Source organism: Python bivittatus, unplaced genomic scaffold (genome assembly GCF_059951505.1).
Source record: "Python bivittatus isolate LINGU-HERP-01145 unplaced genomic scaffold, Pbiv_v1 ctg000220_np1212, whole genome shotgun sequence".
NCBI classification, from domain to species: Eukaryota; Metazoa; Chordata; class Lepidosauria; order Squamata; family Pythonidae; genus Python; species Python bivittatus.
In genome coordinates, this window is record NW_028277048.1 from 8,400,333 (window position 1) to 8,425,786 (window position 25,454).

Below are 25,454 nucleotides of genomic sequence, written 5' to 3' on the forward strand. Positions count from 1 at the left end.
CCCCAGTAGCTCACTGGATACCTGGTGGTGGAACTAAAACGACGATGGAACAATAGCTCTTTATGATCTTTTACTTAGGCTAATAGCTTGGCCACACAGTTTAATTTTCATCATTTTGTTCAATAAATGCATTCTCTGCAAGAGATATTCTAAATCTAAATGCTGGAGATCCTCTGACCAGGGGCTGATTTCCCACTTGGTTTTCTTGGCAGAATACTGGATTGGGTTGCCATGCCTTTCTCCAGCAGACTGTATTTACCCTGACCTCAGCTATGACCATCTTTTGAAGCATTCACTCCAATGATACAGCTCACTGGAGTGAAGGCAAGGCCCTTCATTACTACAAGGTAACAATCCATAAAGGAGTTTCTTTGCCTTGATGCTCTGGCAGTGGAAATAACACAAATAGCATGCAGTCATGTAGAAAACGACACACACCCAAGCCAGTGAATAATACTGCCTGCTTTGCCCAAATGTGAAAGAACCCATATCTATGGTGTAAGTAGCTAAGAGGGATGACACAAATGATATAAATCCCTGCAATGTCCTTCCTCCCTTCCAATTCAAAAGACTTTCTTTGATAACCGACACTTCCACCCCTTAATTAGTAATGTTAACAGTGTTTAATATCTTGAGCCATAATTAAGATTTCAAAAGTGACATTAGGTAAAGACCATAATTGTCAGGGTTCTCTGATCTTCCACTGTAGCCGCTTACCTCTGCCAAATGCTGCAGCCGGGAGAGAAGAGGCATCCTCTTGTCAGAGCCCAGACGTGTGATATAATTGGAGCGTTTGCTAAACACATACAGTAAGTTTAGCACAGCAAGAACCACTTGCATGTCAGAGGATGCCAATAGCGTTGTTAGGTGCTAGATGAAGCCAGGACAAAATAATCAATACATTGCAAAATCGTGACCCATAACAGAAGATTTATTTTTCCCATTTAAGTGTGAAACTGATCTCCTAGCCCTCTTTGGTTTGTGGTATCCTTACAGTGTTGTCATTAAGAGAAGTTCCTAACTGAAATTGCTTTTATTATGAAGAGAGTACCTGGCTTTAAGTTACTATTCCTTAACTCCCCTTTTACCTATAAGATGAAGAGTAATACTGGCTGTATACAGGCCTTCTAAATGAAGAATTAGCAGATTACATAAATGCAAAGTATTTAATCTGTAAACTCTTCAGTCAGCCTCCTTTCCTCAAGAATTCTGTCCCAAACAAAAGTGTCTTGCACTATTAAAACCATGACCTGTTAAGACTTAGCATTTCAACTGAGTCTCTATCCCATTTATCCAAATCCATCCTGTTTCAACAGCAGCATGTCACCTCAATAGAGCTGTACAGATGACGAGAAAAGCTGTATTCTATGAGCAGGGCAGTGAAGTTCAGCACTGACAGCAGCAGGGCCTTCAGCTGTTCTCTCTCTGGCCGATCACACACTAGCATCCATGACATGTTCTCCACAGTCTGTCCAGCATCAGCCAAGATGCCATCAAATCTGTCGAGAAGGTCCACCCAGTGGTAAAGTTCACACTGAAAGAAAACAAAAGCACTCAGGATACAGCAGTTACCACAGGCTTCTGGGAAAAGAGTTTGTCAGTAAATACCACCCACAGAACTACAGGTAATCCTCATTCAACGTCTACTTGTTCAGTGACCATTCGAAGTTATGACAGCACTGAATGAGGGGAACTTACAGGAGGTCCTTGTAGATGCAATCGTCACAGAGTCCCTGCGGTCACATGATCACCATTTGCGACCTTCGCTGCCAGCTTCCAACAAGCAAAGTCAATTGGGAAGCTGGGAGGAGGTTGCAAATAGTGATCACATGACTGCAGGACACTGCAACTGCACGGGATTAGCTTAATGATGGCAACTGGAACTGCTGTTGTAAGTCAGCGTGGTCACATGACATTGTGTCTTATGGCTGCATCGTTTAGTGACAGAATTCCCCATCCCAACTGCCATTGGTAAGCAAGGACTACCTGTAACTCACAGCATCCTCCACTCGCTTCTGACATCAGCTAAATGCACTAGATTTGGGAACCAAATATGAGTAACTTAAGGACAGAATAGCAGAATCAAAACAAAACCTGCAGAGAATCAGGCTGAAATATTTATTTCTGGGACCACAGATGGAAAAACGTAAGTCCTAATCACTGAACATAAATAAGTCCTGTCACAAACTTAGAATAATGTCTCGTGTCAAGATGAATATGAACACACATAGGTTTTTAAAAAATTCTTCAAAATAATAAGGCTATAATGTTCACATGCATAATATATACATTTGCTATAACCACATACCTTCCCAATATTCCATGTTTTGATCTGTTGGAGTTCCAGCAACAGCTGTTCATCACTGCAAATCTTGAGTTTGTCTATCAAGGCTCTGCAGTCTGCAGGCTGAATGCAAGAGAACATTTATTGTTTAACAACGCTCCTTCATACAAGATAAGCAATTATTTATTTTTTAACTATCTTTTTTCCCTCCATCTGGGTACACATCGAACACTTCCACATGAGCACTGAGCACTGAGCCAGGATGCCGCATGAGCTGTCAGTATGTGTTAATATGTGTGAGATGAATTTTGACCCCAGTATTATAGATATTTATATATGGTTTTCTTGTGTTATTAGGGTTTCTTCTTTGGTTTTTTATTATCTGTATTTTTGGGTTATTTTTAATGTTGTCAGCCACCCAGAGTTGCTTAGCAATTGAGCACACATATAAACTGAATACATAAATAACATGCTTTAGGTTAGTGGCCTTGTGTTGCAAGCTTAGTCATTGGATGGAAGATTAGTTTTTGCTTACCTCTAGCGCAATGGCTGCAATCCTAGTAAGATTTGGGATAGTTAAGGGGGGGGAGGAGGAACCAAAACCAGGAAGTGAGCAAGAATTCCAGGCATGTCTCATACTGGTTTGCTGACCGATAGGAAGGTGCATGGAAAAATAGCTGAGCTTAAGCAGTGCTAATACTTGGCCCCCTTAAATGGGATGGAATACTGCAAATTAGTATTCCACCAAGGAGAATGCATGCATTTAAGTCACAGAGGGAGGAAAAAAAGGTTGGTAGTTGCTTTCTCCAGTAAAAGCTCAAGAAGATTGTTAAGCATAAGTCTAGTTTAGCAAATCATGTGAACGCTGCGTTAACAGTGACAAGTTGAGTACTTATATTTTATGGATGGGGGAAAAATAAATCATACAAATTTTAACTCTTGCTCCTACCCTTACCCTGGATCACTCTGTTATGATATCCAAGGAGTCAAACATGCAGTGTTTAATGGTCACCTAAATGACCCCAGAAAAATATTCATAAGGGTTTTCAAACCCAAAGCACACTGAGTATCAATTCCTATAATGAAAGGTTCAGAGTTACTGCTAACTTAGCCATCCTAGAGGAAGGCAGGGCTATGTGACATTTCACGGGAATGCTTTGCTTCAAAGAACCTCCAGAAGCATTTCCTCAAACCTGTTTTGCAAAGCAAGATTCCCTTACTCCTCTCAACCTTCTCACCATTATGGCTACAGTGCACTATAGGAGAATCCCACAACCCATGTGGAAGACGGTTAGCCCAAAGCCCCCTTGGCAAATACCAGGGTTCTCCCAGTTGAATACTCATGTGCGAGCTGTGGGAAATTCTAGGGACATTGTAGGAGACTGCCAACCCAAGCCCCTCTGGATCACTTGAAGGGGCTCCAAGACTGTACAGTTACACTGGTCCTCCAGGTTAGGTGACTTCAACAAACACTGCAAGCAACCCCACAACCAACCAGCCTGGAAGCACTTCAGCCAACACTGGAGATGAAGAGCAAGAGGAGTCTTCTCCTATAACACTGGACCAAAGGGATTCACGGCTGTTTAAATTACTTTGTCAAGATGGATACAATATATGTTAAGTCAAGTAGGCTTAGCTCAAAGTCAATTTATTTCTAGCATATTGAAACTAGTGAAAAAAAAATCAAAGTTTCCTAAGGAACTTGTAATAAAGGAGTACATAACCCTAAAGTCATACCAAATTACTAGTCAAACTGCTCTCTTTAATCTCATTCTAATATGTCATGTACATATTACAAGCTGTACACTGTTTCTATGAGGAGCTCAAAGTGATAAGAGATGGTACTTACAGCCTCAGTGGGCGTTTTCTTCAGCTTAGTTCGGTCTACTTTCATTTTTATTAGTTCTCCACTTTCTGATCCTGCTTGGTGAACCAAAGAAAGTTTGCTGTCAGTGACAATATTTCAAACGGTTAAAAAGCAGTGGGTATATAACAGAACAAAGGTGATTTGGGGGGGAAAAAATCTACAGAATTAGACCAATGTTTCCTGACCTGACAACACCCAGAAATGTATATTTCAATGTCACAGCATGCTGTGAATTCTGGGAGCTGAAGTTGCCAAGGTTGGAAAACGCTGGACTAGAGGCACTGATAGATGAGTTCAACAAGGAACAAAACAAAACACCAAGGATTCAGATTTATTGTAATATCTGTGCCTAGCTTTCAAGATTTTTAAAAAATATATTTTTAAAACTGGAAGCTGACATCCTGCAAACAAAAATGGCAGGCTTCAGTACCATAATTACTTCCCAGAATGCCTCTGAGTTCCAGAGGCACTCCTAAAAAAATAAATGACTACAAATGACTACAAATAAATACCAAATGACTACAGCTTAGTTCTTTGTTTTGCAACTTGATCCGCCACCCAAGCGGGGGGGGGGGGGGAGGAGAAAAAGTTAAATTAAAATTGATAGTAAGCATTCCAAGGAGAAAGAGATGTGGTAATAAAACACATCCCAAGAGCTTAGAGGACAGTTTTGTGGGGGCACACGTGTGCCTGCACCTAATATTTTCCCCCCTTTACAATGTGTGAGCTTGTTTTGATGTGATGTGCATTTGCCTGAATGTTTTGCCAGGTATTTGGGGTGTGAACTGTGCTTGATTTTCCGTAGCTTATTTGGGCGTGGTGCGTGCATGTTGTACTCTGTTTTTTTTCCCCTTTTCTTTTTTCATATGGATGTGTGGTATGTCCAAAACTTTTAGCTTGTGTATTTCTCTAAGCACTGCTAATTTGCCTTCTATGAAAATGGCATTTAGGAGGAGAAATCTGGAAAATGGACATTTTTGTTACAGACTATGGATCCCATGGTAGCCATGATATTTATACGTACCACACTCACACAAAAACACACACTTAAAATTTCAGATGTGTTCATTGACCCCCAAAAGTCAGCACTGCTCTACTTCCTTTGCAACTTCCCTAGTTGTTTCTTTATACCTGTAACATTTACTTTTACTAAGACACATGCTAGAATGCTAAAATCAGGAGTCTTGTAGCATCTTTTGCAACTATTGTAACAAATTTCATTAAAAGGCTTTGAGCTTATGCTTTTTAATAACATTTGTCAATGAGAAAAGGTACTACCAGATTCTTTCTGATTTTTGGCTACCATACACTAACACAGCTCTCCTCCTACAATGCTGCAACCCTACAAGCAAGTTTCTAACCCAGTTCTGGATACTTACAGAGCTCCAGGTTCCTAACACTTGTCTTCCAAAAACAAGTCTGTACTGGACAATTAGTCTTCCATTCTACTATAACATTTAAAATAAACAAAAGTCTGACACTACCAAACTACACTTGGTAAGGGAATAGTGCTAACAGGCACAATTGGGGGTAATAAGAAAACCCACCAAACTGAAAAAAGAAGGTGTATTTGAGTACATTAAAGTAGCAACCTAAGCATATGAGAGTTAAGCACAAATGGCTCAGTCTTCTCAGTTTGATTCTACAGGAATTTTCCCTCTGGGTCATAACATTAGGTCTAACTGAGAAAAATATGCCGGGACACCTATTACTGCTAACAATCATCAACATTATATAGGTAATCTATATATAGCAAACCAGATGAAATTAGGAAGAATAGAAGAAAAGATGAAACAATATTTTAAATTTGATTGATTCAGTTACCATATACCAGGAGCAGGCAATCTGAAGCTTCTAAGCTCCATCTACAATTTTTGGTAGCATGACTTTTTCTGCTTTTTATCCAGAAAAGTGCTTGCATATAGAATATTTAACTCCCACTTCACAATTATAAAGAAACTGAAAAAGCAGTCTACCCTTATAGCTTTCTGGGCCCAGAATTAAAAAAAAGGGGGGGGGGAAGAAATATGACCCCAGGCTGAATAAAAGTCTCTCCCTGCTATGTACAATCGTTTTCTAGAACAAATCTCAAAAAAAAAAAGAAAAAAAAGAATTCATCTATACTTGGCACTATATGGCTTACAGTGACTTCACTAAAGCAATTCAGCACCCAATAACTAAAGCTCAAAAGAATCTGGGAATCCTGCACAGTGTAGTATAAATGAAGGATTTAGGAAAAGCTAAGGGAGAGAGAGACTGCAGGACATCATCTTACTTCTTCATGGAATAAGGGTTATCCTGACTTCTTCAGTTGAAAACTAGGAGACTGAAGAAATGACTATTTACATCAATTGAAATTAACCCTTGAGGCATCTGAGTATCTTCAGACTGAAGCAGCTCCAACAATAATAAATACTCTTCCATCACTCTCAGTACACAATCTAAACAACAACAACTCTGGAGACCCATTTGCCTTATTACATGAAGAAATAAAGAAAAAGGCAAACCCCAACGATTTCTTCCAACCATGAAATAGCACGGTGGAGGGAGCTAGATCAACCTTGAGGCTGCTTGGGAACTCAGTGAGATAAGCAACTCTACTCTGTTCAGCCTGATACCTTCTTTTCATATGTTTTGATTCTTTTCTCATCTACTTTAATGAATAGACCTAGAAATAATTTGCTTCCAAACAAGAGAAAATCTAGGAGTTGCCCTCTAATCCAGGTCTATTTTTAACTAGATGGTAGAAAGAGTGCTTCAGTGTCTGGCACTTGCAGCTCTGTGTAGTTCTCTTTCCTCTCTGCAATACCCAACCTCTTCTCAACCATTTGCATATGTATATACAGTTTGGAAAAGAAATAGAACTCCAGGAGTAGTAGTGAGCAAAAGGAGGACTGCACTGAAAAGACAAAAGAAAACTGCATTTCCCATCCTACCCATTCCACAACTGTGGACCCTGAGTAGAGAGTGCCTTCTAAATGTATTCTCCCTGGACCAAGCAGGGAATTCTGCTGTTAAAGGATTCATATACAGAGCTTGTCTCTCAAATAGTCCTCAATATCTTGCTGAGGTTTGGCTGTCAGTTTATCTAATAAATCCAGGCAGTCACCAGGAGTCAGCACTGACTTGAAGGCATGCATGCATGCACACACACACACAAACAATTCTAGTCCTATTTCATTTACTCTGTCCAGCAATCATGTCTCTTTTCTGCCTCATACATACTTTTCTTACCACTGAGTGTTCTTAGGTCAGTCATATTTTATTTCTAGCTGTAGAAGTCACACTACAGAGACCTAATTTGTTTGTAAACTGAAACAACTTAAAGAGAGGAACCCACTATGCCTCACTCACTTCTAATATAAATACAAAGGAAATAAACAATGTAAACAAAATTCAAATAATTGTAAAATGCTAATAAAACTGTAAAATGTCAATAAAATAAAACCCAATGTGTTTTGGATTCAAAATTCTAGACAATCAAGCCCCTGTAATTTTTCTAACCTCAAATGCACTGCATTCTAAGATGGATATTTCAACTTTTAACTAGCCTTATATTATGGTCTGCTGTTTCCAAAATTCAGCAATTTTGAGGAAGATATGTTTCCATTGTCACCATCAAATCTTCAGTTTGAAAGATCACTACTGCTGATTAATATGTTATAATTCTGTTAATTAATCCAACTGCTGTACAGAAATTACACATTAACCACATTTTTTCATCACGGCTTATAAAACACAATAATTCCCCAGTCTCTAAAGTCTGATTGCCTCAGTCATGCTATTTCAGTGTTGGACATAGCTGAGATAGAATACCTCTGAAATGGGAAGACCTACAATGGGGAGATCCACAGTGTGTACCATATCCCTACATGAAGACACAAACTGTACTATCAAGACCTGTTTATACTTAACTTTTACTACACCCCACCCTTTATCCTTTTTAATCTTTGCCTCCCACTGCCCATAACTGTTTTTAAAGCCTTGTCAGCCAACTTCTAACTCATGAAAACAAATTACCTTATGCTTCAGGCGCGGATTGTATTTATTTTTCTGACTACTTTTGACCATTTAAAAGTTTTCCTTTATTTGAGAGCAGTAGTTCGTTCCCACTTCCAAAAATCAATTCGATCAATGAGAAATCAGACAGGCTCTTCACCAAAACAGTGAAGTAATTCTCAGAAACCCACCTTCCTGTCAGTATCATAGCACATGGTAAGAAATTTTACATTCCCACCTTGCAGATTTTTTCAACCATACCACCTTTATTTCAGCAACCAGCCCCAGCTGAAGTGAAACATAAACTTTTTCATCTTTGGGAAGGAATGTGCTGCATCATAATTCAAAGATCCACAAAAGAAGCAGATGTAAGAGGCAGATCCAAATCTAAATTAACACTCACCACAAAACAGTATGCAGCTCTAAACAACAGGTTACATATTTGCTTCATTCCATTTCTTGCAAGCACTATCACACAGTAAAATTACACAGTGCAATTCTTTAGTAAGGAGACTTTTTTCCTTTCCTCTAGCCCATAAGCTTACTTGGCATTTATTGACCAAATCAATACATTTATTAGGGATTAAGTCTCATTTAACAGAATACAATTTGTAGGTATAAGATTAAACTATGATAGGATAATCCTAAATATATTAGCATAGAAATTTTGTCATATTCAATGGAATGTATTCCTTAGCAAAGTGCACAAAGGACTGCAGCCCGCTACCATAGCATTCAAGCATCTTTTAGAACTATAAACTAGTACCTGTTTGTAGGATACAGTCACTTCTCACTACTGAGGATTAGCTTCTTCCTAGCTGCTAAGCAAGCACTGCTAGAGAATTTATTATTTTTTTTATTGAATTTGTATGCTGCCCATCTCCACCAACAGGCGACTCTGGGCGGCTCACAATTAAAACCAAAAACCTGTGAACAATTAAAAGTAATACCATATAATTAAAATTAATTAATCAATTAAAAGTCAGACTGTAAAACAAACCCTATACATAAATGCTGAAAAATTCAAGATGGGGGGGGCAAAATCAATTACCCCACAAGCCACTTCCACTGATGAGAGCCCCCATCCGGCCCCCAGACCTTCTGGCACAGCCAGGATTTCATGCTTTTCCTGAAAGCCATAAAAGTGGGGGTACACCGCACCGTGGGAGGTAGGCTGTTCCACAGAGCAGGGGCCATGGCAGAAAAGGCCCTCTTCCTAGATCCCACCAGTCGAAATTCCTTGACTAGTGGGGTCTGCAACATGCCCCTTCTGCCAGACCAAGTGGGGCAGGCTGATATAACAGGGGCAAGACGGCTCCCCAGATAACCTGGTCCTGTGCCATGAAGGGCTTTAAAGGTAATAACCAACACCTTGAATTGGACCCAGAAGCAAACCAGCAACCAATGCAGCTCACGTAACAGCGGTGTTATATGTGCCCCCCTGGGCGTATTCAGAACTGTCCATGCCGCCACATTCTGCGCCAGCTGTAGCTTCCGGATACACTTCAAGGGTAGCCCCACATAAAGTGCTTTGCAGTAATCCAACCGGGAGGTGAGCAGGGCATGAGTGACCGTGTGGAGGGCCTCCCGATCAAGGAAGGGGCATAACTGCCGCACAACATGAAGTTACGCAAAGGCCCTCCTAGCCATGACTGCCACCTGCTCTTCAAACAGGAGTCATGAGTCCAGTTTGCTCAAGAGTCTAGGGTACTGTATATACTACATACAATAAAAACACATGATCTTTTAAATAAATCTTTGAAGATTGTTGAAAACAAGCATAAAGAAGCTCAATTTAAGTTTCTGCATGTTTTATGCACTATGCTGTATAAAATCCATGTTCTTTCAGGAGGTCTAGCAACAGCTTTGCTCTCAGTTGAAGAGAAATAGGCAAGGACATAGAAAAGTGCATTTGAATACCACAGGAGGAACTAAGATTCCTAGCTGCATACCATTTGATTTTCTTTTAATGCGAAGTAACAGAGGGGAAATCTGGAAAGTCAAAAGAACAAGAGCTTAGAAAAGCAAGTCACCCAAAGGGACAAAAGAAAACTGGAAGGAAAGATAGGCCATTAAAACAGTTGCATGAATGTTATAAATTAATCTGACATTATCAGCTAAGCCTTTATAGCCCTCTAATATGAATAAATTACTATAGTTCATCTAATACATTTGGAAGTACTGGTAATATTGCTTTCCAGTGTTTTAATTTTGGCTACTTTACACTCACTTGCATTTTAGTGACAATGGTATAAAGTGATGGTATTGTGAAGGGAAGCTATTTCATTAATCACTCTCCTTTTCTGGCAGAGATTACATACTTACTGGATAATTAATGTTCATTAAATATATTTGCTGTTCTTCAATATTCAGGTTAACTTACATTCACAAAACATAACATTAAAACAAATAAAAGCATAACATTAAAAACAGGCAGTGAGATAATATCACAGATAAACAGATTTTTATCAAGTCACAGGCTTTATGCCTTTTATCAAGTCAAAACATGCCTCTCTCTCTCTTTTTTTTTTTCTGCGCTCAGTCATTGCTGACCCTGCAGTGACTGCTTGGACGAGTCCTTGCAGTTTTCAAGGCAATTGTTTTTCGGAAGTGGTTTGCCAGAGCCTCCTTCCTAGAGCAGAGCCCAGCTGGCGAGCGCAGGAGGCGGGGTTTCCGTTGCTTCACGCCCATTTCGGGCACGCACAGTTTTTCGCGCTTACCGGCAACTGCTCCCAACTCCTTTTTGCAAGGCGCTGCCAGCATTTTTCCTCCCACCAGAGTGAGAGTACCCATTTATCTACTCACGTGAGTTTTCGACCTGTTGGGTTGACAGGAACTGGGGAGGAAACAGGAGCTCACCCTGTTTAACGCGAAGGCTGGACTTGAACTGCTGAAGCATCGACCATTTCTGGCCGGCAACTTTCAGCGTCATTAAGCCGCTGCGCCACCGCATCCCCTCTCTAATCCTAACCCTAACCCTCTCTCTAGTCGCCCCCCAATTCATCTTAAGAGAAACTGAAGGAAAGCCTCTGATTATCATTTCACTGGAAGGGCAGGAAATGGACTAGTAATCAGTAAATATGCTTAAGGAATGGTGATATACATCCCCATCCACCTGACTACAGTCAAAGGCCTTTCAGCTGTGACTTAAAACAATACAATTGAATGCTCTGAACTCTTTTCATTGCAATCACATAAGGTTGAGCCAAAGTGTCAGGTTTCCTGGAAACATCCTTTCCAGTAGAAATGAATCTTTTGCCATTGCTTCCAGAATGGTCTAACAGCCAATGGTATTGAAAACTGCCCAGAACTCCAGGGAACAAGGAGTGATGCACTCCTTCTGGCTTTATTTCAATATAAATCATCTATTAGGATGACCAAGAGAGCCTTTATGCCAAAACCTTACCTGAAATGGATCAAGGTAAGATTACAAGCATGTCTGGAATTAAACACACACCATAACTCATTGAAATTGTTTTTTTCAAAAGTGAGTATAAGCAAATAGCTACTAACCATAACTGATCTTTATGTTAGTCGATGACTACAATAAAGAGACATGACTATCCCTGTTCTCAAGAAACCATGATGCTATTTTTTAAAAGAGTGGCCCACAAAACACCTCTTAAAAGACAATTGAGGCTATCCACTCTCAAAGAGACATACTGACCATTATGTCATGCAAATTATGGCAGCAATTTGTAAATGGCTAAGCCAATTCTGTCTTATACCTATCCTTGGGTTAGATACAAGCATCAGCCTGGCATTTCTCTATAAGTTCTGCATTCATACCTAGATTCTCTAATGTATAAGCAAGTTCCAAAGATACTTTGTATTATTATCTAAAACATTAATAACCTGTTATTCAGCTGGAAAAGTGCTCAAAATTCCTTACAAAAAAATAAAATAGACTGTATGTCAGACTTTCCTGGAAGTAACCTCAGTTGGAAATTATCAATCTAGGAACAAGCCTCATTGAGCACAGATCATTTATTTTATTTATCAAATTTCAAGGCCACCCAACTCCTTTGTGACTCTGGAAGGCCTATAAATGAAAAGATGACAAGATATATTAAAAAAAAGATGACAGCTGATGGGAAGAAGAATACCAGCTATAAAGCAACCATAACCAAAGGAGGCTCCACTATCCCCAAGGCCTGGAAGAGCAATCAGGTTTTAAACGATTTCCTAAATGTCATAAGGGTGGGAGCCACATAAATCTTGGGGGGTATCTTTCCAGAGGGGAGGTGCTGCAACAGAGTAGATGTGCTTCCTGGGTCCTGTAAGATGACACTGTTTAACTGGCAGAACCTAGAACACACCCTGCTTGACTGTGCCAGATGGACAGGGACAACTGGAGATCAGCAATCCCTCAGATTAATAAAAGTTACTAGGGAAAAAGTTAAAATAACACAAGAATTCATGTACGTATTTGACTTTCCAATAAGAAATGTCTATGTAGGCAAATCAAGGCAATTACCTCATTGTTCTATTTCTCCTGCTGTTTCGATGTAAGGAAGAGAAGGTCTGTCTCTTCTAAGAAGGTAGGCTAGTCAGCACCTGTACGTTGCTTAGGAAATGGCTACTAACCTTCTAATCAACTGGAGAACCAACTCTCACACCGCTGTTGCCTCAAAACCATCACATGAATTTCCAGCTTTGTTCAAAAGCACGCTTGCCAACAGTTTAAAACTTTCATTTCTGTCTTCACACCTAAACCTTCTTCCTTCCAGGATAGCATACCCTTCTTGCTAAACTCATCATCTACCTGAAAACAGCAGGACACAACTATTTCTCTGCAGCACTTCCTACTACAGAATTTATTAGGATCCATTAAAATTATAAATTATGCCTTTCCCAGGATACAGTGTTTTGGCAAACCAGTTTTTTGGATATTCTCTACATATATTAGAAAATCACCTAGAACAAAACAGGCTGTGTCTAGATGACAAATAACTATGAGAAACAGTTTCCACATACTTTCTCCAGCATATGTACATATGTATGTATCTCACCAATGTTCATCAACTGGATACTTAGTGTAAGCAAAAGTGATGCTCACAGATAGGTGAGCTTATACAATTATTACATCTTGGAGTAAAAGCAGCAAAAGCGATAATATTCTGATCCAACAGTTACTTGCATCAGGAGTTGAAAAATAAATAATTTCAAATTATCATAATAAAGATTTATTTACAGAAAGAAACTGGTATGTTTCTCATAACAGCAGTGTATAAGCTAATACATTCCTCTCATTCATGACTGGAAGATTTTAAAGTAGTTCTTATCCTTTAAACAGCTCAGGCCCACCTTCAGAGGGAGATCTAAATTCCTGATTTTAGTAGCCATTTTGTCATACTGGGAAAATGAGCAAGCTTACCAAAGGTAGGTCAGGCAAGATTAGCCTGCAGGTCCTGCAGCATGTGCAGACTTGTCATTCACGATTCCAATCTTCTTCGGTCATTCAGGCAAGTAAGCACACTCAAGTTGCAATGGTAATAGCAAGTTTCTATTATCATTATCAAGGCTATAGGCATTAAAATGTAAGTGCATTGCTGCAACATATATAGTATCATATTTCACCAACCTTATATCCTAAATCAGGATATAAAAAAATATTTCTGTTGCTAAGGAGTATCATGATGGTATAAAGATATAATTGTAGAGTGTGTGTTTGCAGTTTTTAGATTGTTTTCTTGGGGGAGGGGATCTTTTAAAAAACTAAAGCCTATTGGAGGCTAGAGCAACTATTTTATTTGATCTCCCACTCAAAACTGTTCCACTATTCATTTGGTTTGCTACTAAATTTTAAGTGAATTTTGGGTGGCTTAGAAGCTGCAAAAAGGGGGCTGAGGGCCTCATGCAGTCTGTAAGTCAAAGGTTGACCACCACATCTTTCAACTTGTGCCTCTTCAGAAAATTTAACATTAAAAAAGTTCTGATTGATATTCAGCAGCTGCAGGTTAAACAGGATATGTTAATTGACCTTGTGGTTAAGTCAGATATCCCAAGTGCTCATTATACCCGTGCTCATGTATTTGCATCAGTCTTTGGGGAGGAATGACTTATGTCACATAAAACAAAGGCATACTCCTCAGCCCCACCCGCTCCTGAAAAGGAGAATACTTTAAAAGAACACAGGCAGAACTATAGCGAAAGAGGTTACTATGACTAAGTGGGATCCTACTATCTCCCAAGAGTTCCGGCCAATGGCTAGAATTACTTCTAGAGGCCAGGAAAGGTTCGGGGGAAAAGCAACAGAAAACTCTGCTTCAGAATTCAAGTTATATTTAAGAAACAGGTAAATGTTTTAGGTAGAAGTGTGTTAAATTTTAATTTGTCAGTGTGTGCCTAAATTCTAACGTTGATTGTATATACTATTCTTTTATACATCAGGTTATGCATGAGGATATTTCCTTTCTTTCAAAACCGTTGAGATTTAAGAAACTCTGAGCTGTAAAACTCAGAGCCTATAGGAATTGTAATTGATTAGTACAGAATTGTGGTCTGTTGGATTTTTAGTTTAATCAATTTGCTAGTTGTTGTATACTTTAAATCAGGCAGCATTGTACCTGTACTCTAGATCCTGCAATACTGAATATTTACAATGTTAAGATTTCAAAAAGACAGAAAAGGCAGCAGGGTGTGGGAACTGTCCTTCACAGACTGGAGGTTGGGGAAAATATTACAGATGAGATCCCCTTGGAAGATAGATGCTACCTTAGGATTGGGGTGGGGCCAGGATATAAAGATTCAACATGTTTCTGGGAGAGGACATTTGAGATCACCAGCTCAGCCCCACTCTTATATGTGTGGGGGAAGGGGCCTGCCTTAATTTTGTATTCAAGCCCACTCATTATAACTTAGTAATATGTGTGAACAAACACCCAATGGCATGCTCACCAAAACATGCTTTTAAAAAAATGATTTAACATTATATGTGAACAGAGAAAACCACAATTATGTGTTATAGTGACACAGAACCTGTGTCAATTTTTCTAGATAACATAAGGCAAACTAACTTAGTCACTGAAGCTTATTGTAAGCTGAATAGATACAGGTGAAACTCGAAAAATTAGAATATCGTGCAAATGTTCATTTATGTCAGTAAGGCAACTCAAAAGGTGAAACCAATATATGAGATAGACGCATTACATGCAAAGCGAGATATGTCAAGCCTTACTTTGGTATAATTGTGATGATTATGGCGTACAGCTTATGAAAACCCCAAATTCACAATCTCAGAAAATTAGAATATTACATGACATCAATAACACAAGGATTGGAAATAGAACAATATCGGACCTCTGCAAAGTATAAGCATGCATATGTACTCAGTACTTGGTTTGGGCCCCTTTTGCAACAATGACTGCCGCAATGCGGCGTGGCATGGATGCTATCAGCCTGTGGCACTGCTGAGGTGTTATGGGAGACCAGGATGCTTCAATAGTGGCCTTCAGCTCTGCTGCATTGTTCAATCTCATGTCCCTCATCTTTCTCTTGGCAACGCCCCATAGATTCTCTATGGGGTTCAGGTCAGGCGGGTTTGCTGGCCAATCAAGCACAGTAATCCCATGGTCATTGAACCAGGTTTTGGTACTTTTGGTAGTGTGGGCAGGTGCCAAGTCCTGCTGGAAAATGAAGTCAGCATCCCCATAAAGCTCGTCTGCGGAAGGAAGCATTAAGTGTTCCAAAATCTCCTGGTAGACGGCTGCGTTGACCCTGGACTTGATGAAGCACAGTGGACCAACACCAGCAGATGACATGGCTCCCCAAATCAAGAGAGACTGTGGAAACTTCACACTGGACTTCAAGCATCGTGCATTGTGTGCCTCTCCATTCTTCCTCCAGACTCTGGGTCCTTGGTTCCCAAATGAGATGCAAAAGTTGCTCTCATCAGAAAAGAGGACTTTGGACCACTGGGCAACAGACCAGTTCTTTTTTTCTGTAGCCCAGGTAAGACGCTTCTGACATTGTTTGTTGTTCAGGAGCGGCTTGACAAGAGGAATACGACATTTGAAGCCCATGTCCAGGATCTGTCTGTGTGTGGTGGCTCTTGATGCACTAACTCCAGCCTCAGTCCACTCCTTGTGAAAGTCCCCAACACTTTTGAATGGCCTTTTCCTGACAATCCACTCCAGGCTGCGGTCATCCTTGCTGCTTGTGCACCTTTTTCTACCACACTTTTCCCTTCCACATAACCTTCTATTGATGTGCTTTGATACAGAACTTTGGGAACATCCAACTTCTTTTGCAATTACCTTTTGGGGCTTTCCCTCCTTATGGAGGGTGTCAATGATGGTTTTCTGCACAACTGTCAGGTCAGCAGTCTTTCCCATGCTTGTGATTCCTACTGAATCAGCCTGAGAGACCATTTAAAGGCTCAGGAACCCTTTGCAGGTGTTATGGATTCATTAGCTGATTAGAGTGGGACACTTTGAGCCTAGAATATTGAACCTTTTCACACTATTCTAATTTTCTGAGATTGTGAATTTGGGGTTTTCATAAGCTGTACGCCATAATCATCACAATTATACCAAAGTAAGGCTTGACATATCTCGCTTTGCATGTAATGCGTCTATCTCATATATTGGTTTCACCTTTTGAGTTGCCTTACTGACATACAGTCAGGTCCAGAAATATTGGGACATCGACACAATTCTAACATCCTTGGCTCTATACACCACCACAATGGATTTGGAATGAAACCAACACAATGTGCGTTAACTGCAGACTATCAGCTTTAATTTGAGGGTATGTACATCCAACTCAGGTGAACGGTGTAGGAATTACAACAGTTTGCATATGTGCCTCCCACTTGTTAAGGGACCAAAAGTAATGGGACAGTTGGCTTCTCAGCTGTTCCATGGCCAGGTGTGTGATATTCCCTCAGTACCCCAATTACAATGTGCAGATAAAAGGCCCAGAGTTCATTTCAAGTGTGCTATTTGCATTTGGAATCTGTTGCTGTCAACTCTCAAGATGAGATCCAAAGAGCTGTCACTATCAGTGAAGCAAGCCATCATTAGGCTGAAGAAACAAAACAAACCCATCAGAAAGATAGCAAGAACATTAGGCGTGGCCAAAACAACTGTTTGGAACATTCTCAAAAAGAAGGAACGCACCGGTGAGCTCAGCAACACCAAAAGACCCGAGAGACAACGGAAAACAACTGTGGTGGATGACCGAAGAATTCGTTCCCTGGTGAAGAAAACACCCTTCACAACAGTTGGCCAGATCAAGAACACTCTCCAGGAGGTAGGTGTATGTCTGTCAAAGTCAACAATCAAAAGACGACTTCACCAGAGTGAATACAGAGGGTTCACCACAAGATGTAAACCATTGGTGAGCCTCAAAAACAGGAAGGCCAGATTAGAGTTTGCCAAATGACATCTAAAAAAGCCTTCACAGTTCTGGAACAACATCCTATGGACAGATGAGACCAAGATCAACTTGTACCAGAGTGATGGGAAGACAAGAGTATGGAGAAGGAAAGGAACTGCTCATGATCCTAAGCATACCACCTCATCAGTGAAGCATGGTGGTGGTAGTGTCATGGCGTGGGCATGTATGGCTGCCAATGGAACTGGTTCTCTTGTATTTATTGATGATGTGACTGCTGACAAAAGCAGCAGGATGAATTCTGCAGTGTTTCGGGCAATATTATCTGCTCACATTCAGCCAAATGCTGCAGAACTCATTGGACGGCGCTTCACAGTACAGATGGACAATGACCCAAACCATACTGCAAAAGCAACCAAAGAGTGTTTGAAGGGACAGAAGTGGAATGTTATGCAATGGCCAAGTCAATCACCTGACCTTAATCCCATTGAGCATGCATTTCACTTGCTGAAGACAAAACTGAAGGGAAAATGCCCCAAGAACAAGCAGGAACTGAAGACAGTTGCAGTAGAGGCCTGGCAGAGCATCACCAGGGATGAAACCCAGCGTCTGGTGATGTCTATGCATTCCAGACTTCAGGCTGTGATTGACTGCAACGGATTTGCAACCAAGTATTAAAAAGGGAAAGTTTGATGTATGATTATTATTCTGTCCCATTACTTTTGGTCCCTTAACAAGTGGGAGGCACATATGCAAACTGTTGTAATTCCTACACCGTTCACCTGAGTTGGATGTACATACCCTCAAATTAAAGCTGACAGTCTGCAGTTAATGCACATTGTGTTTGTTTCATTCCAAATCCATTGTGGTGGTGTATAGAGCCAAAGATGTTAGAATTGTGTCGATGTCCCAATATTTCTGGACCTGACTGTAAATGAACATTTGCACGATATTCTAATTTTTCGAGTTTCACCTGTAAATCTGATCAAGTAATTTCATTAGTGTTACAGCACCAAAAACGTTCAACTACAAGAACTGCATAATGAAGACTCCCCTTTGCAGGGATTCTTAGGACACACCTGCACCAGAATATACCCACAGGTGGGTTTCTACAAATGTACTCAAATTATATTAGAAGCTATCTGCACATCCGCTACATTACAATTCACAGTACTCAAAGGAATATCAGAATGTAGAGAACTCATTTCATTGAGTTTTGACAATTATGTATGTGTAAATATATAAATACAGAATTAGAGAAGAATGATCCTGTCACAGGGAAAAGGCTATCCCTAATCATTCCAAACAAAGTGGTTTCTATACATTCTCATACAACTAGAAGGCAGAACTTTAGCACTATCCAGAAACAGCTCTCTTTTCTTTCATTGTCCTCTTCAATCCATTTGCTCCATAATTTAGATGAATAGATACTTCTCATACTTGACGCATCCAGGTCAGATACACAGTATTTTGTACCCCAACATATTTTATTATGTACCTCATTATCACTTAGTAAAGGTTTCTGTTGGCTTCCAATCCCTTTTGCTGATATCAACAGGGATTCTGAGAACTTAAAATCTGCTAGCCATATTTAATGTGAGCTTTGATCTAACCACTATCCCTTCTCTTCCTGCCCTGTCCCAATTAATATCCTAAACTAGCAGGATATTTATTACACAGGAACAGGCTACAAGTATTAGATTAATGCTCTTTAGTAGCCTTCCCCAACTTAGTTACAACAACCTCCAGATATGTTGAGTTACAATTCCCTGGATCTCAAGCCACCATGCTTAAAGTCCAACATAGCTGAAAGTATCAGGCTAGAAAAGACTATTTTACTGGCTTCCATTCCATGCTTGAAGTATAAAATCTAATTTCAAAAGTTCAGGCTGATTTGCCCAATTTGGCAATGTCCTAGATGTGCTAGATTACAATTCCCACAATTTCCAGAAAACAAGGCCATTAATTATGCTGATTAGGAGTGATATCACTTGTAGTTCTGAGATGCAGTTCAATATGTTGGAGGATATCTGATTGGCTCAAATAGTTGTCATTTAATGACTTTATCTCCCACTTTTCCATTTAAGCAAGTACTGTGTGTGTGACTTAAATAATTTGAGAAGCCAGTGTCCATCACAACTAACAGAAACTAAATTTCCATGCCAAAGAGAAAATGTCAGTACATAGTTATTGTGAGGTTTGGCAAACTATTACCAAGCCAATACTGAACAAATCACAGACAAAGCTAAGAACTACATTTTTGGTGAACTTCAAGGCATACTAAAAGATTATTGTTGTCAAATAATAGAGCCAGTTTGGTCTAGTAGTTAAGACACCAGGCTAGAAAGTAGGAGACTGTGAGTTCTAGTCCTGCCTTAGGCATGAAAGCCAGCTGGATGACTTTGTACCAGTCACTGTCTCTCAGCCCAACACACTTCACGGAGTAGTTGTTGTGGGGAAAATAGGAAAGTGTATTAGGTATGTTTGCTGCCTTGACTTTATTATAAAAATAATAAAGGCGGGATGAAAAAAATCTAAAAAAAATGTTCAAAGGCAAAGTCTTCTCCATGAAATAACATTACACCTTAAAGTAATTTAACATTCTAAATTTAATCTGCTAAGAAATTGGATCCAAAATAAATAGTTATTAGAGCTCTACACAATCCACCCCTCTTAATCATACCACATCAGACAGTTCAGAGCTGAGTAGATTCAATGGAAGCTCTTACCTCTGAACTGCAATAAAATCTATTCTCTCACTTTTTTAGCAAGACATATTGTCTTGAGTGAGTGCACTGGCTCACCAAATTCAGTCTCCTCATGTACAAATGGGCATGGTTTCCAAAACTTTACTATTTAGTAATGGAGACTTCTCCATTCCTAAACATTTTGGTTTCTTTCAAATACTGATTCTATTAAGTTTGCTTGTATTAACAATTGACAAGCTGAGATATTCTTTGTGTCACACTGCTGTTCAAACTATTAACAGCTTTTAACCTCACCTACAAAGTACACCCAGAAACCACTTCAAACATGAAAAGAAACTGATGGAACATTCTTCATAAGACGTAAAGGTGATGGGGCAGTTGGGAAGACATACTGAATTATCTCTCAATATCAGAAACCCACTGAAGATGAAAATCTAGGCAAAGACATTATTCCTCATTATTTCAATAAGTAAGACTAGATAACTCCATGGAAGATAGACAATATACAAACTTTTATATTCAATTAAATACAACATCCATTATCTCCTTGTGGCTTCAAATGATGCAGTCTCAAGAGAAATATAGTCCAAGTTTTTTCTTCATTATATTTTAACAACTGTCTATCCAAATGAAAGAAAATCAAAGCCATGCATTCATCCTTGAAGGGTCAAAGCTAGTCAGATAAAGATATAGCACACACACTGGAAATCCCAGACCAGTGTGTCTTGCCAGATTTCCTCTCAGGCGCCTATAAAGTGACCTGCTTAGTCATTGCAACAATTTAATTTCGAGTTTAAATTTCATTTTTGCAACATGACACATCAAATCCCCCCATAAATATCTGCTTGACAGGTACCAAGCCACAACTGCAAGATAGAAAGTATGCTTCCAGTACTTTAGCATCTTCACTGTAGTAGCTCATAGTTACGGAAGCAAATAGTAGCAATAGTCATAAAGATTTGACATCAGAAGGCTAGAGAAAAGAGGCTAGTTTATTCGCAATGTGCTACACAATTCTTCATGAACAGAGGCCAATCATATGAAGCAGCCAGAAGTGTAAATGTTTAACATTAGTAGCTTGCTGATTAAAGTGGCAGGTCATGAGCAAAAGACAGTGAGCAAAAAAAACTTAAGTCAGTATAGAAAACATTGGTTTGTTAGGTAACAGCTTCTGAAACTAACATAAACCAGTCCATTTGTGAGATCTGCACTGAAGCGCAGGAGTAAAAAGCCCAACTCAACTTCAAATATATATTTTGTGTAAAGTTCTTATTAAGTAGTATGTCACTTTAATGTAACTACTGAAACAAGACATTTCTTCAAATAAACTGATGTGTATTCAAATTATAGATTCTTTAAATTCTACATATATCATTAGAAAATTAAGAAGCTCTTGCCATTTCAAAGTTTTCTACCTTCAGTAGTCACTTTCTAGATTTATTCCAAGGAATCCCTAAATAGAAATTAAATACACTGTAAAAGACTTGGCAGTACATTCCAACTATGCTGGGGACTAACTAGGCTTTCAGAGTATTAGTACTGCCCCATGAGTGCAACCTAAAAGACATTGAGTAACTAATGGATAAACGGACAAGCTGTCTTCTAGAGGTTTCTATGTTCTTTTAAGAGAACTATGGACAAACTCCCACAAAATCCACATGGATTTTCAGAACAGACTGTGTTTGAAAACTATTAATCTACAATTGAGTATTTAAATAACATTGTTCCAGTTAGATGAATCCGTAATTCCCTTTTTACTCAAAGGGTTAGAAGTACAGTGGAATTATCCTTTGTGAAAGGTAAGAATTTATCAGGCCCAACCTCTACCAAACATCAGGTTCTTAATGCAAATACCATTACAGAACAAATTCCTCTATATGCTTGAAGGAACACATAAAGGCATTCCCTTAATATTCAGAATGTATATCCTATTCACATCTGTTATAATGAAAAAAAACTCGCCTGAATATTGAGGGAAAGAGGCGAAATCCCCTGTCTATCTCAAGATCAATATTTATAGCATTTATTACCTCTTAAATTAAAACTCTACTGCACAAGGTTTACCAGATAATTCTACCAAATTTAATGAAGCTTCGTTCCAAGCTTCGTTCCATATACTACATAATTTTGACTCAATAGATTTTGCATGACATTCCTCTCTGATTTTGCCACCACATACTCCTCTTTTGTAAATGTTGAGTTCATAAAGCTTGTAGACTGAATATGTTTTAAAGGAATGACTGGTAGGGAATTTTGGGAATTATAATCCTAAAACATCTGGAAGGCATCAGATTGGGAAGGCTAATGATGGCAGAACTCATATCATATCCACCCATTTTAGCATTTTCATGTAAATTTAAGATTATTATATTCACATTGTAATTCTAAAATCTGATACAATCTAGCAGTATAATGCAATTGATATAAGGTTTCTGCTTATTACTTCATCTCAAATGAAGCAAAAACATTTTGTTTTGCTATTTAGTACACGAATTTATATTAAGTATTTTCAGAGTCTCTTACATAAATATGAAGACAGATTACTCAGTAAAGAGTAAATAAAATATACCAGCATAAATATCTCAACAGGAGAAAAACAAAGATTTTGTATGGTGCTAGATATTGATATAGAATCCAGATGAGGATCTTGAAAGAGAATTCCATAAATAGTGCAATGGAAAGCAATAATATTTCCTCCACAGTTAACAGCTATTATCTGAGATAGCAGGGGTCACTTTAGGAAGACCTCTGAGAATGATTTCAATATATATGCAAGATCCTTTATGTACCTAGATCTCAAGCCACATAATGTGTCAAAAGTACTACTGTGAACTGCTCTCAGAAACAGTCCAGAAGCCCATAAAGCTCTTTAAACTTCAGTAAACTGTGAATCACTGCCAGTCTATAACTAGCAATTGCATTTTGGATTAACTGAAACCTGAGCAATCTTCAGAGGCAGATCATATACAACCTATAGTACTGCAATACTGTACTCTAACCAAAAGGTAAGTAAGAACACATATAAAAATTACAAAGTCAAAACACACAAGGAGACAAACAGGAAACTCAAGTTGTTCCTAAATTTTAGCTAGCTTTCCATAATCCCCTAAGAAAAGTGTTTCAACCTACAGCAAAACAAATGTGTTTTACAGTAGTTACCGGGCTCAAAGTTAGTAAACTAAAAGATTAATATAGAATAGTCAGTATTCAAAATTTCAATAGGCAAGTGTTTGGGAGCTAAACAATATGCAACAAACATTACCTAACAGTAATCTTAAATACTTGTCCATGTTGCCATATATTTGAAAAACGAATAGATTTGTTATATCTTACAGGCTACAGCAATTACTATTACTCAGAACAGCTGGATCACACCCTTCCTTTAAGGTACTCAAGACTTACATGGGCTTAGCCTGTTTTATTCTACTCTTCAGAGTCTGAGAGTTTTGTCCAAACGAAATGTCCTGACCCTGTATCAATCAATCTCACTGAAGGCCCAAAATTATACATACAGCCATACTGGATCAGGTTATTAAAGGTCAGAATTCTTCAATTTAAAGTATGCCTTTAGCCAATCATTACCACTTCCCTCCCTTTGAACAAAATGGAAGAAAATGAGTTCAAATAAGGAAAGGAACCATACTGATTATTGTAAAACGCAAACTTCCCTAAACAGAAAAACAATTATCTCTGAAACCAATCTTAAGCTGTTTGAATATGACTGTACAGATTAGCAAACAGCAGTGTTAATTCTGAGCAGCTAGATGTTCTTACATGTTTCAACTGATTTTCAAATATGTTCTGTAAATGAAGAGGTTGTGTTCTCTTTAATATAACATTATACCTCTTAAACATTCCAAAAAATGTTCATCTTAAAATCATATAGAAACAATGAAAAATGGTGAGCTTAATACAAGGGTACTTTAAAGAGAAGTCTGAGCTCATCTTCTCACTCTGAACATTTGTTTGTGAGTTTGCAAGTCACTCAGACAACCAAATGTGTTAAGCTGGTCAACAAGTATATCAGGTTTTAGCAACTCTACTGTTATGACACATCAAATTAAGAGTCTGAGAGTCAGAGGGTAGGACTGACTCTGACAGTGATATTTACAAGCCAAGCAACCATCTATATAGTTTATAAGAATTCAGGAATGAAGTAGCTATCCATTATACATACAAAAACCAAATTAGTTTCCTAGCTGAGGTTACAGAAAGGCCAATATTTATATTTATAGTATTCATAGCAGAAATGCTACTTCCTGCATTAGGTATATTTCTATTATTAAATATTATTTTATAATAGGAAGTGGGAAAGCAGCATTAAGCTTTAAAATTCTTAGAAAATGCCATCATATGTTTGGTAGACCAAGGGAAGTTAGCATGCTATTTTGGGAACAAAGGATAAAGTATCTCACCAGGTAGCATATTCCTAGCTTGAAATATCATTGCAAATATATTGCAGAAAAAGTATTGGGCAAAATATTTAAGGCTTGTCTTGTAAACAGTTATTCGGCTGTCTATACAGATTACACATCTTTCAGATAAACAGGCAGGAAAGGCATCTTTTTTTTTTAGATTATACAAACTAAAACTACATGAGTAAAATTGAGCCAGAAGGTGTTACTGTTTTGCAGCAGTGAAATATTTATTCATTTGAACAAATGTATATTATTCAGGATACAAAACTGAATGCCAGGCATCACAAGGAGCAAGTTTGTTCTAATGCTTATACATGATCAAATAAACCAACTCTAAACACTGGTCAACAGCATTATATTCAGCTGAACATATCCCAGGGTGAAATTGACAAAACAGCAGCAAGTTAAATGATGCAATGTGTAGCTCTAAGTGAGCTGACAGCTACAGCTCAGAAATCTAGGTTACTATTTTTTTTTCTTTCAAAGCAAGAGCAGGGTTTTTATCATAAACTCCTATTCGTGCACTCCAAATGCGGAATACCTCATGGGTGATCATGTGATACTATCTAGCCTTGTTACTTTGATTTTGTATACAAGAATCAAATGCTGAAAAAGTAACATATGCATATTAGGGGAATTATGGCTCTTACTATAGTTCTCTCCTCAGTTTGATATACTGGGGCTCTACAATTTTCTCCTGAAAATGATACAGCATCCAATAGCCTTAATCTGTTCTAATTTTAGCCCTTTGAATGCTGATAAATTATGAAATGATAAAAATGCTGTTTAGTAAAACAGTAATATTCTATACAACTCCTTTAATGAAAATATTCTGTACT

At 38.7% G+C, this 25,454-nt stretch overlaps 1 protein-coding gene across 3 annotated transcripts in view; it reads right to left on the reverse strand.

Annotated features, from left to right (window-relative positions):
• Positions 1-25,454, reverse strand: part of HUWE1 (HECT, UBA and WWE domain containing E3 ubiquitin protein ligase 1) — a 111,240-nt gene that overhangs the window by 81,269 nt on the left and 4,517 nt on the right. For all 3 annotated transcript variants that reach the window (XM_088137784.1, XM_088137783.1, XM_088137782.1), the window contains exons 3-6: positions 4,134-4,204; positions 2,309-2,407; positions 1,328-1,534; positions 718-870 (exon numbers count right to left, since the gene is read on the reverse strand). In XM_088137784.1, coding sequence (XP_087993910.1) covers positions 718-870; positions 1,328-1,534; positions 2,309-2,407; positions 4,134-4,178 — 504 coding nt within the window. In that variant the 5' untranslated portion in view covers positions 4,179-4,204. The remainder of the gene's footprint in view (positions 1-717; positions 871-1,327; positions 1,535-2,308; positions 2,408-4,133; positions 4,205-25,454) is intronic.